This window comes from Panulirus ornatus, chromosome 14 (assembly GCF_036320965.1).
Source record: "Panulirus ornatus isolate Po-2019 chromosome 14, ASM3632096v1, whole genome shotgun sequence".
Classification (NCBI taxonomy): Eukaryota; Metazoa; Arthropoda; class Malacostraca; order Decapoda; family Palinuridae; genus Panulirus; species Panulirus ornatus.
Genome location: NC_092237.1, coordinates 41753920 through 41773318, shown reverse-complemented (window position 1 = coordinate 41773318; position 19399 = coordinate 41753920). Strand labels below are relative to the sequence as shown.

The 19399-nt window shown below is 42.4% G+C and overlaps 1 protein-coding gene across 1 annotated transcript in view; it reads left to right on the top strand.

The window, feature by feature from the left end:
• The window catches only part of LOC139753347 (fibronectin-like), a 32164-nt gene that overhangs the window by 4569 nt on the left and 8196 nt on the right, over positions 1-19399 (top strand). Inside the window, exons 2-6 of the mRNA XM_071669702.1 lie at positions 10623-10913; positions 11568-11719; positions 13351-13480; positions 15696-15795; positions 18520-18710. Of these exons, the coding sequence (XP_071525803.1) occupies positions 10623-10913; positions 11568-11719; positions 13351-13480; positions 15696-15795; positions 18520-18710 (864 nt within the window). The remainder of the gene's footprint in view (positions 1-10622; positions 10914-11567; positions 11720-13350; positions 13481-15695; positions 15796-18519; positions 18711-19399) is intronic.

The following is a 19399-nucleotide window of genomic DNA, read 5'->3' as shown; positions in this document are numbered from 1 at the left end:
TTTACCAAATCATTTTCCCTAACCCTTGCACTTTGCACACCACCTCGACCAAAACACCCTATATCTGCCACTCTATCATCAAACACATTCAACAAACCTTCAAAATACTCACTCCATCTCCTTCTCACATCACCACTACTTGTTATCACCTCCCCATTTGCGCCCTTCACTGAAGTTCCCATTTGCTCCCTTGTCTTACGCACTTTATTTACCTCCTTCCAGAACATCTTTTTATTCTCCCTAAAATTTAATGATACTCTCTCACCCCAACTCTCATTTGCCCTTTTTTTCATCTCTTGCACCTTTCTCTTGACCTCCTGTCTCTTTCTCTTATACATCTCCCACTCAATTTCATTTTTTCCCTGCAAAGATCGTCCAAATGCCTCTCTCTTCTCTTTCACTAATACTCTTACTTTTTCATCCCACCACTCACTACCCTTTCTAATCAACCCACCTCCCACTCTTCTCATGCCACAAGCATCTTTTGCGCAATCCATCACTGATATATATATATATATATATATATATATATATATATATATATATATATATATATATATATATATATATATATATATATATATATATATATATATATATATATATGTATATATATATATTTATGTATATATAAGTATATATATGTATATATATATGTTTTGTTGAATATGTTTGATGACAGAGTGGCAAATGTAGGGTGCTTTGATGTGTGTGTGTGTGTGTGTGTGTGTGTGTGTGTGTGTGTGTGTGTGTGTGTGTGTGTGTGTGTGTGTGTGTGTGTGTGTGTGTGTTTGCGCTTGTGTGTGTGTGTGTGTGTGTGTGTGTGTGTTGGGGGGGGGGGGTGTAAGTAGTGAGAGTCAAGGAAAGTGGTTTGGTTAAGAGAGAAGAGGTGGTGAAAGCCTTGCGGCAGATGATATCCGGCAAGGCGGCGGGTTTGGACGGAATTGGTGATAAGAGAGAAGACTGGTTAGCTTCAGATAACTTCCTGGACTATATAAAGAAAGTAACAAGACAAAAGTACACAAGAGTTCTGCAACAAAGAGGCAGGGTTTATTTTACCATACTGAATGTAGACCCTGCGTGAAGAAAAATATACAAATAGCTGAAAACATTTTCCGATGAACCCAAAATTTACAGTTGAGGAATGTTTGTGACATGAGAGGGTAAGATTATAGTTAAAGCAGCAGCACTGCCGTGGCTTCTATATTCTACCCGTCCTTTGTGAAATTATGATTGTATACTTAGCAGGGCTTCTGTGTACATTTCAACTTATAGTATTCTTGTAGAACACTGTGTGGACGGTATATCTATACCTCATTTTCTTGGTTCAGGTGTACGAAAATGCTGAACATCATGTTTATGAGTGGCAGGATGTGTGTTGTGCAAAACTTGTATGTCACACTTATGTTGCCTGTGAATCAGTAGAAAGAGTAATACAGTTTATATATTATATCCCTGGGGATAGGGGAGAAAGAATACTTCCCACGTATTCCCTGAGTGTCGTAGAAAGCGACTAAAAGGGGAGGGAGCGGGGGGGGCTGGAAATCCTCCCCTCCTGTATTTTTTTTTTTTTTCCAAAAGAAGGAACAGAGAAGGGGGCCAGGTGAGGATATTCGCTCAGAGGCCCAGTCCTCTGTTCTTAACGCTACCTTGCTAACGCGGGAAATGGCGAATAGTTTGAAATATATATATATATATATATATATATATATATATATATATATATATATATATATATATATATATATATATATATATATATATATACACATATATGAATGTAGGTTTGCGGCAGGGGTGTGTGATGTCTCCATGGTTGTTTAATTTGTTTATGGATGGGGTTGTTAGGGAGGTGAATGCAAGAGTTTTGGAAAGAGGGGCAAGTATGAAGTCTGTTGTGAATGAGAGAGCTTGGGAAGTGAGTCAGTTGTTCGCTGATGATACAGCGCTGGTGGCTGATTCATGTGAGAAGCTGCAGAAGCTGGTGATTGAGTTTGGTAAAGTGTGTGAAAGAAGAAAGTTAAGAGTAAATGTGAATAAGAGCAAGGTTATTAAGTACAGTAGGGTTGAGGGTCAAGTCAATTGGGAGGTAAGTTTGAATGGAGAAAAATTGGAGGAAGTAAAGTGTTTTAGACATCTGGGAGTGGATCTGGCAGCGGATGGAACCATGGAAGCGGAAGTGAATCATAGGGTGGGGGAAGGGGCGAAAATCCTGGGAGCCTTGAAGAATGTGTGGATGTCGAGAACATTATCTCGGAGAGCAAAAATGGGTGTGTTTGAAGGAATAGTGGTTCCAACAATGTTGTATGGTTGCGAGGCGTGGGCTATGGATAGTTGTGCGCAGGAGGGTGGATGTGCTGGAAATGAGATATTTGAGGACAATGTGTGGTGTGAGGTGGTTTGATCGAGTAAGTAATGTAAGGGTAAGAGAGATGTGTGGAAATAAAAAGAGCGTGGTTGAGAGAGCAGAAGAGGGTGTTTTGAAATGGTTTGGGCACATGGAGAGAATGAGTGAGGAAAGATTGACCAAGAGGATATATGTGTCGGAGGTGGAGGGAACGAGGAGAAGTGGGAGACCAAATTGGAGGTGGAAAGATGGAGTGAAAAAGATTTTGAGTGATCGGGGCCTGAACATGCAGGAGGGTGAAAGGCGGGCAAGGAATAGAGTGAATTGGATCGATGTGGTATACCGGGGTTGACGTGCTGTCAGTGGATTGAATCAGGCCATGTGAAGTGTGATAGAGTTGATAGAGATGCTCTGTGGAAGGTATTAAGAATATATGGTGTGGGAGGCAAGTTGTTAGAAGCAGTGAAAAGTTTTTATCGAGGATGTAAGGCATGTGTACGTGTAGGAAGAGAGGAAAGTGATTGGTTCTCAGTGAATGTAGGTTTGCGGCAGGGGTGTGTGATGTCTCCATGGTTGTTTAATTTGTTTATGGATGGGGTTGTTAGGGAGGTAAATGCAAGAGTCTTGGAAAGAGGGGCAAGTATGAAGTCTGTTGGGGATGAGAGAGCTTGGGAAGTGAGTCAGTTGTTGTTCGCTGATGATACAGCGCTGGTGGCGGATTCATGTGAGAAACTGCAGAAGCTGGTGACGGAGTTTGGTAAAGTGTGTGGAAGAAGAAAGTTAAGAGTAAATGTGAATAAGAGCAAGGTTATTAGGTACAGTAGGGTTGAGGGTCAAGTCAATTGGGAGGTGAGTTTGAATGGAGAAAAACTGGAGGAAGTGAAGTGTTTTAGATATCTGGGAGTGGATCTGTCAGCGGATGGAACCATGGAAGCGGAAGTGGATCATAGGGTGGGGGAGGGGGCAAAAATTTTGGGAGCCTTGAAAAATGTGTGGAAGTCGAGAACATTATCCCGGAAAGCAAAAATGGGTATGTTTGAAGGAATAGTGGTTCCAACAATGTTGTATGGTTGCGAGGCGTGGGCTATGGATAGAGTTGTGCGCAGGAGGATGGATGTGCTGGAAATGAGATGTTTGAGGACAATGTGTGGTGTGAGGTGGTTTGATCGAGTAAGTAACGTAAGGGTAAGAGAGATGTGTGGAAATGAAAATATATATATTTTTTTTTTTTTTTTTTTTCATACTATTCGCTATTTCCCGCGATAGCGAGGTAGCGTTAAGAACAGAGGACTGGGCCTTTGAGGGAATATCCTCACCTGGCCCTCTTCTCTGTTCCTTCTTTTGGAAAATTAAAAAAAAAAAAAAAAAAAAACGAGAGGGGAGGATTTCCAGCCCCCCGCTCCCTTCCCTTTTAGTCGCCTTCTACGACACGCAGGGAATACGTGGGAAGTATTCTTTCTCCCCTATCCCCAGGGAATATATATATATATATATATATATATATATATATATATATATATATATATATATATATATATATATATATATATATATATATATATATATTATCCCTGGGGTTAGGGGAGAAAGAATACTTCCCACGTATTCCCTGCGTGTCGTAGAAGGCGACTAAAAGGGAAGGGAGCGGGGGGCTGGAAATCCTCCCCTCTTGTTTTTTTTTTTTTTTCCTAAGGAAGGAACAGAGAATAGGGCCAGATGAGGATATTCCCTCAAAGGCCCAGTCCTCTGTTCTTAACGCTACCTCGCTAACGCGGGAAATGGCGAATAGTATGAAAGAAAGAATATATATATATATATATATATATATATATATATATATATATATATATATATATATATATATATATATATATATATATATATATATATATATGTATATATATATATATATATATATATATATATATATATATATATATATATATATATATATATATATATATATATATATATATATATATATATATATCATCCCTGGGGATAAGGAAGAAAGAATACTTTCCACGTATTCCCTACCTGTCGTAAAAGGCGACAAAAGGAGAGATGATCAAAGGGCATTATTAGATTACATGTTAATTGATAGGTGTGTTAAAGAGACTTTTTTGGATGCTAATGTGCTGAGAGGGGAAGCTGGAGGAATGCCTGATCACTATCTTATGGAGGCGAACGTGAAGATTTGTAGAGGTTTCCAAAAAAAGAAGCGAAAATGTCGGGGAGAAGAGAGTGGTGAGATGAAAAAAAAAAAAATCTTGGAAAGGAGACTTGTGTGAGGAAGTACCAGGAGAGACTGAGTACAGAATGGCAAAAGTTAAGAGCAAACGACATGAGGGGAGTGGGGGAGGAATGGGATGTATTTAGGGAAGGAGGGATTGCGTGTGCAAGAGATGCATGTAGCATGAGAAAGGTGGGAGATAGTCAGATTAGAAAGGGTTGTTAGTGGTGGAATGAAGAAGTGAAGTTGTTAGTGAAAGAAAACAGAGAGGCGTTTGGACGATACTTGCAAGGAAGGAGTGCAAAAGACTGGGAGATGTATTAGAGAAAGAGGCAGGAGGTACAAGAGTTGAAAAAGAGGGCAAATGCGAGATGGGGTGAGAGAGTATTATTAACCTTTTGGGGAGAATAAAAAGATGTTTTGGAAGGAGGTAAAGAACGTGCGTAAGACAAGAGAACAAATGGGAACATCAGTGAAGGGGGCAAGTGGGAAAGTGATAACAGGTAGTGATAAAGTGAAGAGGAGATGGAGTGAGGATTTTGAAGGCTTGTTGAATATGTTTGATGACAGAGTGGCAAATGTAGGGTGCTTTGATGTGTGTGTGTGTGTGTGTGTGTGTGTGTGTGTGTGTGTGTGTGTGTGTGTGGGGGGGGGGGGGGGAGGGTGAGAAGTGAGAGTCAAGGAAAGTGGTTTGGTTAAGAGAGAAGAGGTGGTGAAAGCCTTGCGGAAGATGATATCCGGCAAGGCGGCGGGTTTGGACGGAATTGCAGTGAATTTATGAAGAAAGGGGGTAACTGTGTTGTTAATTGGTTGGTAAGGATATTCAGTGTATGTATGGATCATGTTGAAGTGTCTGAGGACTGGCGGAATGCATGTATAGTGTCATTGCACAAAGGCAGAGGATAAAGGTGAGCGCTCAAACTACAGAGGTATGAGTCTGTTAAGTATTCCTGGAATACGGTATGGGACGGTATTGACTGAGAGGGTGAAGGCATTTTAGAGCATCAGACTGGGGAAGAACAAGTGAGGTTTTAGGAGTGGTAGAGGATGTGTGGATCGGCGTTTGCTTTGAAGAATGCGTGTGAGAATTACTTAGAGACACTTGTGGATCTGTATGTGGCATTTGTGGATCTTTGTATGGCATGTGATAGTGTGGACAGGCATGCTCTGTGGAAGGTCTTAAGAGTATACGGTGTGGGAGGTAAGTGTATCTTCTGAGTGTATCATCTGGGGTTAGTATGTCTTCTGAGTGCATCATCTGGGGTTAGCATGTCTTCTGAGGGCATCGTCTGGGGTATGTCTTCTGAGTGTATCATTTGGGGTAAGTATGTCTTCTGAGTGTATCATCTGGGGTAAGTATGTCTTCTGAGTGTATCATCTGGGGTAAGTATGTCTTCTGAGTGCTTTGTCTGGGGAAAGTGAGTCTATGAGATTATCATCTGGGGTAAATGTGTCTTCTGGGTATATTATCGGGATGGGTGTGTCTCCTGAGTACTTCAACCGGGATGAGTGTGTCTTCTAAGTGTATCATCTGGGGTGAGTGTGTCTTTTGAGCGATTCATCTGGTGTGAGTGTGTCTTTTGAGTGATTCATCTGGAGTGAGTGTGATTCACGAGTGTTTCGTCTGGTATAAGTGTGCGTCTAAGTGTTTCATTTGCGTTGAGTGGGTTCCTGGAGCGTCGTCTGTTGTGAGAGTCTCATTCATATCAATTGGGTAGAGATTTTTTCTATTTTTTTTTTTTTTACTTGGAATGAATGTTTCTCATATGTGCTTCATCAAGACTGAGCGTGCACCCCGTCTTCTTTTTTTTTCTAGTTTTTCTCTGAATATGTGTAATCGGACTGTCCTGGGTGCTTCCAGTGTCCATCTAATCCTTATCTGTCCAAGATCATTCCTTATTTACCAACCCCAGCCGTTGATTACCTTGAAGGCACATCCTGCTATTTCTAAATGACCCATACATTAATTATGAGAGCACCTCCCTCCCCAGACTTAATTGATATGGGAGTACATTGCACTTAACCCTGGCTTACCCTGAGGGCTCTTCTCATCATAGTTCTTAAATACCATCAGGACATCTTTCATCCCAATCCTTATTACCCCCAGGGCACCTCTCACTCTAATCCTTAATTACCCTCAGGGCACCTCTCACTCTAATCCTTAATTACCCTCCAGGTATCCCTCACCACAATCCGTATTACCCTCAGGGCTTCCACTATCCCAGACCTTGATCATTCTCAAGGCACCAGCCATCATAAACCTTAGCTACCTTCATGACGCTTTCTGCACCCGTCCATAATTACCTTCAGGTCATTCTCAACGCTATCTGCCCTCAGGACACCTCTCACCCAACTCCTTAATTTCCCATTGGGTGCCCCAACCCCAGCCTTCAGTTACCCTCAGGATGCTCTTAACCCAATCCTTTATTTTCGCTTTGGGAATCCCCGATCCAGCCTTTACTTGACCTTAATATATCCCATCTAGCCCTTAACTACCCTCAGGATACCTCCTAAACCAGCCCTTGATTCCCCTCAGGGTGCTTCACCCTAAGCCTTCGTTACCATCAACCTGGAGCCATTCCACAGGCTGTTCCAACCTCCGCTGGATAAGATAAAGCCAACAGATTTGTGGATTGCAAAGCCAAAAGTGTATATCATAAAACAGATGCGACTTTCTTGCTAGTACCTCGTGCAGACCTCGTTTGGAATGTACTATTCAATTCTGGTCTCCAGACTCGACCAAAGACGAGGGAAAACTAGAACGAATTCAGACCAGAGCAACAAAACTTATTCCGTCTCTTAGAAAGAGAAACTCGGAGACCGGAGATTATTCTCTCCATTAAAAGTGTGGACACCCAGATTTAATAACACATGATATTTCTCCACAATTAAATAGAGATTCAACAACTTGATTTAATGCCATGAAACGAAAAAGGGGGAAGTGCGTAGCAGCAGAACAAATCGTCTTTTGCAGCTGTAGAGTTGAAGAACATTGGAATGAATCGCCACCAGATACGAAGACTATCACCACCTTCAAATCAAGGCTGATCAAATACTTCAGTGTTGTCAGTAAATGGACCTGTGTCAAGAAGGAAGGAAGATGACGTTAGTTTAAACACGGAATCTCTTTCTTTTCGTTCCAGATTTGATCCTTCTGCCTGGAGAAGCCCACTGTAATCAGAATAGGAAACTCTTCCCATCCACACTTTCCTGTAAAATTTATATGGCAGTATAGTCTTTCCATACCACACGGCTGTTGAGCCGGAGGGAGTGGTGGTGGGTGGGGAAGGGTACCTCCTGCTTCACTATCCTGTTTCTGCTACAAATAAGAACATGACCGCAGATAACCCCATCACAGACCACCAAGTCTCCTGTTATCTTTCGTTCCCATGTACTCTTATCCCAGCCTGATATTACCCTCACGGCTCCTACCACCAAGACCATTAATTACCTTCAGAACGCCCTACCCCACCACCACACTGGCAGGAGATACCAGCAACCAGAGATACCAGCAACATGGTATCTCTCCCAGGTTGCTTTAGTAGCACCCCAGGTGGCGTGGTACGTCCTAGATGATATAGGTACCATCCCAGGTGGCGTGGGTACGTCCTAGATGATATAGGTACCATCCCAGGTGGCGTGGGTACGTCCTAGATGATATAGGTACCATCAGGGGACGGAGACAGCAGCCCAGGTGATATAGGTACCGTCTGAGACAGAGATACTGTCCGATGTGGAGTGGGTACCGTCCCAAGTGATGGAAGTACCATCCCAGGTGATGGAATACCGTCCCAGGTGATGATGGAATAATGTCCCAGGCGATGGAAGTACCATTCCAGGTGATGGAATAACGTTCCAGGTGATGGAAGTACCATCCCAGGTGATGGAGGTACCGTACCAGGTGATGGGGGTACTTATCTAGGTGATGGAAGTCCCGTCCCAGGCAACGGAAGTACTATCTCAGGTGATGGATGGAGGACGTAGACCTCCCTCCATCTTTCTGAACCCTCTCGCATGTGCCATTCTTTCCTTCCCTTCCCAGCTCCACCCCTTCCCACCCCCACTTTCCCCTCCCCTCTCTCCCTCGCTCCACCACCACCTCCCCCACCTCGTACCCTAGCTGGCCTCCAACCCCTATCCTTGAGATACCGTGAGAAGGACCAGGCTAAGGACACCTGTTGTTTTCATCCTCACCTTCCTCCACCCACACGGTTGACAACCTCCCACACAGCAGCTCACGTTTACATCTGACATCCACCTCGTGTTTACAGATCACCCGACACCTATATACTGAGGCTTACTCTTACACAAACCTTAACACTATCTTACGCTCAAGCACTGGTGCACACCGGTTATCATCTTTAAGTTTTAGTATCTTAAAGCTGGATCTACAATTTACATTTACCCTTAAGAGCATACCTGGGTTCTATCTTCCGCCATTTACTGAGCTGCGCTTCCTAGTTTACAATTTAGCACTGGCTTACATTTAGCAGTTTACACAACAATACTTTCTCGTCTATGTAACACTCCAATCACGGACAAAGGCAAATGAAAAGAGCAACAGAAAAGAGATTATTCCAAGTGTTCAAGGAAGAGGAAACTTTGCTTTTAAAAAAAGGGACAGGTCAAAGTTGTCACGAAAGACATGAGAAGGGAAAACGTTCTAGAATCTAGCGGTGTACGGGGGGAGACGAAGAGCACAACGGCTGCCACACAGTGATCGTGTAAAGTAGAAGCCCAACTCATCATGGCTTATGATGGAGGCACATAAACATCCGGCTCTCATGCGTTACGAACCGAAATGATATCTGTACTGGGTCAAGTTTCGAGGTGAAAACTGAGAGAAAATAGTTTAGATTATTTTAGATTCAGGTCTTTCAAGTACGTTCGAGGATGAAAAGCCGTCGCAGAAGTGAGAGTAATACTCTGTCAAGGACAAAAAACCATTTGTTTGTGTGACTGATGCAGCTGGTCAGGGAAGATGACTATCTGTCGTCTGAACTCGACCACCACACAGACTTAGCTATCTGTCTCATGTGTAATGTGTCTAAGATTAAAAATTACAAAGCTAACAAGTTATGGGGAATGGTGGACCCGAGAGCCATCAAATGGAATGGAATTCTCGAAGGAGCTTTAGAAAGGGGAACACAAAGATATTTGGTTTTAAAAAACATTAAGTTTTATTTACCTCCACACTAGGGCGACAGCCTTCTCAAATCCGAATTCATAATAGACGAAGCGAGATGAGATGTAGATTGAAGAAGATAAGATGGTGCAAATTTGAAAAGAATGGCCGAATGTCGAACTGATACATGACAACATGATTAAACTGGGTCATCTGCCGATGAAGGAATGTCATTCATTAGGATGAAATGAGATAACGAACATAACCTAGATGAAGAAACATGAAGAAAATCATTTGTCAATATTTAGGGAAATGGACGAACGAAAAGGAAATATGGGAATAACAACGCCGAACAATGAGGGCAAGTCGAGAGGAGGTAGCCTGACCAGACCTCCATCTTAGATCTTAAGAAAAGTTCTTGAAATATCAAGAGCTACGATACAGAGTTCCTCAAACTCTCTTCGAGACCAAGAGTCATATATTATTATCATAGAAAAGGACATCACTGCCGCTAGATAGGAAAACAGGAATTGAGGTGAGGTCGAGGGACTTTACAGATAGTGGTAGAATTCATAGGTAATCTCAAAGGAGTTTTTTGTTTACATGGAAAGATTTCAGACGCATCAGACCGTTGTCAACTGACGCGGTATAATGTTTCACGAGGGAAGGACAACGACCATTTGAAAGAAAGAGAAATCCGTCCTATTCTGGGACGTTTGTGCAATGTTCAGTGTTAGTCTCGGTATGCGCTCTGCCAAACTAGACGTGAATCTCCTTTCATAGGTGCTTCATGAGACAGATACAGAGCTGAACTACCTTGTCCTGCCCCGATCACCTATAGAAGCATCTTACTCCCAGGACATCCGGCTATGAGACACCACACTAGACCCTTGGGTAACTCATCTCTTCTTCCACAGGTTACATAAAGAACTTCCGGCAAAAGAGCAATGACATCGACTTTGTCCTACTGGAATGGGACTTTGTGGAGGGAGATTCGGCCTACCCGCTCCACAAATATACCCTCGTCACGGATAATGACTTCAGAGAGGACGTCCGCTGCCCCGTCCAGCATTGCGAACACACCGTGGAGTACCTCATAGCCTGTGATGAGTACGACTTCACTCTCATCCCTGTCTTCGATGACACATCCTCCGGCGAAACGATTGAAGGGACACATGCTAACGTCACAGGATATACTTCAGATAAACGTAAGTCTTGATGCTGTGTGGGCTGTTACGTGGCTAGAAGCATTGCTGTGTTAGCCTGTGTGTGCTCATATAAACCTACCTCCTTGGGTTATTCCCCGAGTCTGGGTATACATTTGTATATGCTGATATGTCTCTACCTACCTGATCCCTGTGTGTGCATGTGTGTGTGGCTACTTTAAGCGAGGTTGCCAAGATATACGATAATCTTAGGTTCCACATGAATGTTGTTAGGATTCATCCATCACAAGTGCGACTTGCTTTATCATTATGTCCTCGCTAATCCATCCATTACCCATTGCCTCTTCCTTTTGTGAATTACCCAATAATGATTTCATTGACTCAAGATTTACCCACCACTGACCCATCGCGTATTCACCAGTGGAGAATGATCAGTGTGGATGTCTAAATCATCACTGTAATACCTCTTAATTTCTGTGATTCATAATGTACTCAACCATGAATTATTACTCATTACCTCATCATCACTCATCTACCACATACTCATCACTCGTTCATTCACCTGCAAATCACTCACACATCACCGACTATCGAAATTGAGGCCTCTTACCCACTGGATATCTCTCACTCATCAATAACCCATCAGTCTTAACTCATCTCTGACCTATGATGTACTCATGATCGCCTCGTGTGCAGCCCCCGGCGCCCCTCGCAGCCTGGAGGTCCTCACAGACGATGACGTCACACTGGCTCTGCAGTGGCAAGAGCCGCTCGTGAACCCTATGTGCGTCCATCACTACCAGGTCTGCTTCAGACTCGTTGGAGAAGGAACCTCCGAATGTAACGTGGTAAGTAAGGGTATCTTACATCCCTAACTTATATACCTGAAGACAGGCCAGTGAAGCAGAAGGTTTCTCCCTACCCACCAACTGTAGATGGAGACGGTCTGTATAGTTAAGTAGAAGGCTCCTCCCTACACACCAACTGTAGATGTAGACGGTCTGTATAGTTAAGTAGAAGGCTCCTCCCTACCATCTACTCTCTCCCGCCGTAGTGAGAATAGCTATGAAGGGGCGCCATGAACTATGGCAAGAGTATACATACGTGGAAAGTTTATAGGAAAGAATGAATGGTTAATACAGTATAGTCTTAGTTCACTTCATCTGCCAGAAACTCTGTGAAGGATATATATATCAAGTCCTCATCTAAAAAAAAAAAAAGAATAAAACTCGGAATACTTGCATATTGTAGCGTCCTTCTTGATCAAATATATTCAGTGATAATATCACTAAAGCATTCATCAATCTGTGACTTACTTATACAGGTAAACTTCACCTTGCCATCTGGTGATGGCTTATTCCAGTGTCGCATAACTCTGCCACTAAAGATAACCTTTGCCCATGTTATGTATTACATCTCTCTCATTTTAACTTTATATTTTTCCTGGTTGTTGTATCTCCGTCTTGCCTGAAGAAATGGTCGCGAGTTGAATGTTTTTCAGTACATTGAAAAAAAGATCTTAAAACCATCGGTTTGTTAGAGAAATTTATTTTGGGTCTCCGAGTGCGTTTTCATGTATTTCACTTCTTACTTTGTGGTTTAGTTCTGTTGCTCATGTCTGTATATGTTCAATATCTTATTTCCATATCTTTCATTAAGCTTGATGACAAGAGCCTTAACAAGTTCTAGATGTGGTCTGACTACGGCGTCGTCGAAAATAAGTAAATTGTCTTTTGTTTCGTGTTCATAATTTGGACGTAGTGTTACCGAACTCCGCCTGCTTGTGGCTACGACACCAGTAAAAATTCACTCTCCAGCGCGGAGGCCGTATCATCGTCTTTTGACTCAAGGTAGAACAATCTCAGCGGAGACTTTCTCACTCCAAAGGGAAAGGCAAACTTGAAGCTGCCGCGTCCTCTTACGTGATAGGGGGTCCTGCTATGATATAATCAACCAGGATTACACATTAACCCTTGCTATCATTCCTAACACCTTGCTTGCTTTATCCAGCGGCAACACATCATTCCAAGACCATTTTTTCTACATACGCTGCCGGGAGTGGCTTACCAAACATTCTACAGTCTTGCTTATCATACTCATGAACAAAATCTATTACTCTACACGTCCATTTGCCCCCACACCCCCCCCCCTCTCTCTCTCTCTCTCTCTCTCTCTCTCTCTCTCTCTCTCTCTCTTACCCGAGGCACCAGCAGTCGGTCCAAATTTCTTCGAATAACCTAAAAGTCTTTCGTCTTTCGTTGTTTAGATTCATTTCGTAACTGTGAGATCTGTCTCCAGGTCACTGACAGAGGTGAAAAAAAGAAAGTATGGGTCTTAAGACTGAGCCTTACGTAGCATTAAGTGGTGGTGAGGGCGGGTGGTCAGCAGGAGAGAACGTTGACTGAGAGCGATGACAGAGGCGCGAGGTCGTGATGCTGCCATTTCTCATCCTCACATCATACATTGTTTATATTGGCAGACGGAGGACACGACCTTAACCAGAGCAGCTCTGCGGGCCTGCGGCAACTTCCACGTGACGGTGACGCCCCTCACGCCCTCCAACTCCGAGGGTTACCCCCTGCAGGAGAACATTGTCACTAGGGACGGAAGTAGGTCATCATACAACCTCCCAGCTTTGTTAATATCATTATTATCATAATCATCCCTGGGGATAGGGGAGAAAAAATACTTCCCACGTATTCCCTGCGTGTCGTAGAAGGCGACTAAAAGGGGAGGGAGCGGGAGGCTGGAAATCCTCCTCTCTCGTTTTCAATCTTCCAAAAGAAGAAACAGAGAAGGGGGCCAAGTGAGGATATTCCCTCAAAAGCTCAGTCCTTTCTTCTTAACGCTACCTCGCTGATGCGGGAAATGGCGAATAGTATGAAAAGAAATAAATATCATTATTATCATCATTATTATCATTATTATTATAATCATTATTATTATTATTAGTAGTAGTATCATCATTATCATTATTATCACTACTATTACTACTATCATTATTGTTGTTGTTATAATCATTATCATTATTATCATTAGCCAACATGGTACGAGGAAAAGAATGCCCCAGTCAAAGCCATGTCGGTTGAAAGGGATACAGGAATGTTTATCAAGAAGAAAAAATACGAAAGGGATTAATTTGAACTCATGTGACAGTAAAAGCACCTCATCAAAGTGCAAACGTTTGAGGAGGAGGGAAAGCGATGGAAAGATTGTCATAGCTTTGCTGTATGATGGGGATCTCTACACAGAAATTATGATGTTGGTCCAGGTCTTATGGAATGTATACATATACAGACAGCTCACGAAAGTACTGGCCGAAAGAATACCTGTATAACAAAAGGAGGGAAACAACATCAAGGTAGGCAGAAAGGGATGGTTGAAGGTAGGTAGAGGTAGGACAATTGATAAGGCATAAGACGTCTGATTTCACCTAAAAAGCAGAAGAGCCATCCCAAGACATGAATATTACTCTGTGCTGGGGATCTTGGATATATGATCATTACTCTAGGTTAGGGCAAGTGAGACCCCGGCACATGTAGAATACCTGCCCAAAAGATAGATAATCACGTCACCTACCCATCAGCCCTAGCTTCTGGGATGCAGATTTCGTGACGTTCATTGAGTTGCACTAACATGTTACGTTGAACTGTAGCTTTCCGAAATCAGATAACAGTAAAGAGTGGATCTTAAAAAAAAAGATAGAAATTGCAGTTATGTGGTGTTGAACTTAACTAGGTTACTCCTTCCTCATTCGGAGATGCTGCGCAGTACGTTCGAATCAAAAGAAAAGACTATGCTCGGTGCAAGTAACAGAAGTATGGGAGTGAAGAGAAGGAATATTATTTGAACAGAACCTAGAATCGTCGGCGTAAAGTTGAAAAAAGATGATTGATCTATAGAGAGAAGAGACAGCGAAGGCGATACAACAAAATTTCTGAGGGACACCATTGTTGACAGTATCAAAGGGAGGAGGTACTCCATCAACGGCTACTGGAGGGACTGAAAGTGTGTATAAACGAGAAGAGAAGCAGAGATGCTCTAGGTGGGAGATGAATCAATCAGAGGCGCGTGCCTCTTCTCCGTCAAAGACTTTACTGTGCTTGTCAAGAGCCAAAGTAAAAGATTCGCCAATATTTTTAAGAGAGGAGAGCCAGAAGTGTTATATCGAGATCACGATTATAAGGGAATGAGAATCCAAGTGTATATCACCAAACGCAACATATATACACAGATGGAAAGAATGTATCTAACCTTTACGGTTCAATCCTCTACATATGATAGCTTTACAACAATACGTGATCCCCGAGGCAAATAAATTTCATCCCTTTATGTATGACGATTGTATATATGACAACAATGGAAACGTTGTCTGATGACGGTGGTTATAACTGCTTGATTTCTTAAATATAACAATAGTCATAAAACGAATGTACTACGGCTACAGCTTCGTCCCTGGGCCATGATAACATCTTAAGGACATGTGATTCTTCTGGCTCAAGACACTGTTTGCTGAAGTATAAGAACTTGAAAACGTGACTACGCTTTGTTACGAGCGGGACCTGATTGCCTGGTGTCTGGTGTTATGACACACATGCCCAAACGGCCTTACCACATAACAGAGGCAATTGGTCATATTATATATCAACCTTGCATTATGAGCGAATTATGCCTATAAAGTGAGCTATCACAGCCTATGCCTAGCATTCACCCACCGAATCGCTAACTAACCATTATTAACGTTGTATACAAATAAGCCATTGATTAACGCCGCTGTATCGCAGGTGAAAACAGAATTGAAAGTTATTTTCTATCCTTTCACAGCTCCCGGAACCCCACTGGACGTGACAGTGGGCATCATCACGCAAGAAACTATCGATCTGAAATGGAACAATCCTGATGTCAACCCTCTCTGTGTATCCGAGTAAGTTACCTTATAAATCTACGTACGATGGCCCAAGCACAGGGAAAGAACCCCGTTTTCTCTATTGGACATAATTCCAAATGTTCAGTCTTCAGGGATTATCAAGTGTCTTTAATCAAACTTATTTAGATTCGTTTCTATTTCGTTGGCGAGTCACACTCGCAAGGTCATGGAAAGAATGGTTAATAAATGGCTTCTTTAGTTTTTGGAAAAAAGAAATTTATCAAATGATCACCAGTGTGCTTTCCGTAAAAACAGAAGTACAACGGATCGTATAATAAATTTAGAACTATTTAAGATTCAATTAAAAAAAAAATAATTGGAGTGGTTTAAGATTTAGAAAAAGCCTATGCGCGACGAAACGGAATCTTTAGCAACTTTATGATATTGGTCTGAGAGGTTATTAACCCGTCTTCATCAGTGACTCTTTTTATAAGACAGAACATTTGCTGTTAAGACTGCAGCATTACCGTTATCTCTAACATATGAGTCCAAGAAAATGGGGCGTCGCAGGGCAGCGCTCTGCGCCCAACACTAATTAATATGATCAGTTATATTCTGTCTCCAGCTCTCGTCCCTCGAAATCTTAAAGTACTCACTTCATGCTGACGATTGTGCAGTGTGGCACCCCACCCATAATGCACAACGAGCTGAACAGGTTTAAACTACGCTTGAGACCGTTCATCGTTGGGCGCTAGACTCGGGTATTAAGATTTCAGCAACAAAAAGGGTCGCGGTTGTTTACCCGTAAGAATATCATCCTAAACTTGCAGTTAAAATTGGATAACAACCCAAACCTTCACGAAATAAATTCTTGGGTTTAAATCTTGATAAAAGATTATAATGGAAAAATCATGTTGACATTTTGATAACAAATTGCAATAAAAGATTTAATATTCTCAAATATCTTTCGGGTTCCTCTTGGGGAGCCAACAGAAAATCTTTATTGATGGTTTACAAGTCCCTAATTAGATCTAAGGCTATGGCTCCTATGCGCATGCTTCGGCAAGTGATCGTAGTACTCTGGGGAGGCTGGTGTATTACAGAATAAATGTATGCGAATGTGCCTCGGAGCCGTGTCATGTACCAGAGTTATATGTCTGGAAGTTGAAGCAAATGTGTACCTCCTCCCCGGCAGCGTCGAGATATATTTGCTGTAACGTGTGGTATTCTGATGGCCGGGAGGAACCATTTCTCTGCCTGTCGCCTCATTCAACTGTACGAACAATCGTCACCAGAGGCTTCATGCCCCTGGCCCTCGGAATACTCTTCCTCAGTGAGAACTCTGGTTTCAGAGTGAATGAACTGGACACACGCTGGTCATGAACGTTCTGGCTCCCTGGGAGCAAACAAAAGTAAAAGCGAACACAATATGGCGTTCAGGGGATGAAAGCAAACGCGCTGGAGAGTTGGGTACATCATCGCTTTCGGAATATCATAATAGATCATCTGCGTTATGTCCACTTCTACACTGATGGTGGCTCCAAGATGGATGAAGGTGTGGATGCCAGTGTGTGGCCGGTGGAATGTGCCCTCAGGTACCGGTTATCAAACAATACATCTGTTTCTTCACGAGGAATTACTTGCTGTTGATAAAGCCATAGACTATATAATCAAATCCAGTCATGTTAAGGAAGTTATCTTTTTCAGATTTGTTATCAGCTGTTAAAGCTATAAACTCTGGCTTCACAGAGTCGAATGAAATTCAGGGCAATATCATTAAGGAACTAAATTCATGTGTAAAAGATATCATCTTTTCAGACATGTCAGCGGACCAGCCTGACTATTAACAATTATATTTAACAAGAAATACTGGACTGGCCGACTTCCTACAGACAAAACAGGAGAGGAAGTCGTGTTGGTCCACTTATGTTTAAACTGTACATATGCTACTCACCTCCCACCCTATATACACAACACATTTCCATATAGGTGTTCCACACGAAACACAATATTATCAATAAACGATAGTATCGTACACAGCAACAAATACACTAAACATGAAAAATTGAGAGAATATCATGATAAACAAAATTAATTTCAATTTGCAAACCACTCTAAAAGAAAACAATAACAATAAACTATCTTTCTCAAGGAAACTGAAATAATCAAGATGATATAAAGTGTTGCATTGGCTGTCCTAGCGACGGGGTGTGTCTGCTAATGCTGGGGGTGGTAGTGTGGTGGCTGAACTTTTCACACACCACACTGCAGTCCCTGAGTGGGGTGGCTATTTCACTGGGGCTAGTACTGCTGTGCTGTTGGACTTATGAATCAACGACATAACCAATATATCCTAAGTGTGTGTGATGGTGAAGGTGTCTAGTCTTTACTATCACTTCCGCAGTACCTTATCGCAGCTGTAACGGTGGATGGTGTACTAAGTAGTGTTTAGCTGCCAGTTTGGTGCAATATCCATAAACACCTCTATCTCTCTCCCCATAATATAAACAGTATCTAAAATAGAGATGAATATGTATCTTAGTATGTAAAATGAGATAGGATACATAGGATATTACTATATAGGGACTATAAGTCTAGAGTCAACATTAAAAAGTGTTGTAGGCCTCATGACCTTCCTCACAGGTCGCTGGCCGTAAACCTCACCAAACCAACTCATTCATCATCAAATACCAAGTGAGGAAGTTACTCCACTAGAGATATGTAGTTCCTCCCCCAAGTGGTACTGACCCTTCCCTCAAGTACTGCCACTCTTTCCTTCAGTTACACCATCAAATACGGTGAGACGCACACCCGCGCCCTCACCCACCAAATGAAGGCTGCTGACTACGAGAATCACGCCACCCTCAGCCCGCTCGACCCCTGCACCAATTACACCATCACCATCTCTGCAGTCGGCTTAAATGGCTACAATGGCCCAAGTGTCACTAACTATGCTGCCACCGAGGAAACAGGTGAGACTTTATAAACTCTCCCAAACAAATAAGACGATGAGGATATGCAGATCTCTATCTCTGGTAGTGGATGTGTGGATCAGGTGGTTGCTTTGAAGAATGTGACAAAAACTTAGAAAAACAGATGGATTTGTATGAAGCATTTAGGGATCTGAAGAAGGCATATGATAGGGTTGATAGAAATGCTTTGTGGAAGGTCTTTAGAGTATATGGTGTGGGAGGTAAGTTGCTAGGAGTGAAAAGTTTTTACTAAGGATGTACGAGTAGGAAGAGAGGAGAGTGATTGGTTCCCAGTGAATGTCAGTTTGAGGCAGGGGTTTGTGATGTTACCATGGTTGTTTAATTTGTTTATAGGTGGAGTGGTTGGGGAAGTAAATGCAAGAGTTTTAGAGATATGGGCCAGTATGCAGTCTGTTGGGGATGAGAGGGCCATTTCCCGCGTTAGCGACGTAGCGTTCCAGAAAAATGGACTGAGCCTTAGAGAGAAATCTCCTCACTAGGCCCCTTACTCTGTTCCTTTTTACGGAAAAGTAAAACCAGGAAAGGATTTCCAGATCCCTGCTCCTGCCTTTTTTAGTCGTGGAATTTATTAAAAAAGTGGGTTACTGTCTTTTTGACTGGTTGGTGAGGATATTTAATGTATGTATGGTTCATGGTGAAGAGCCTGAGGATTGGCAGAATGCATGCAT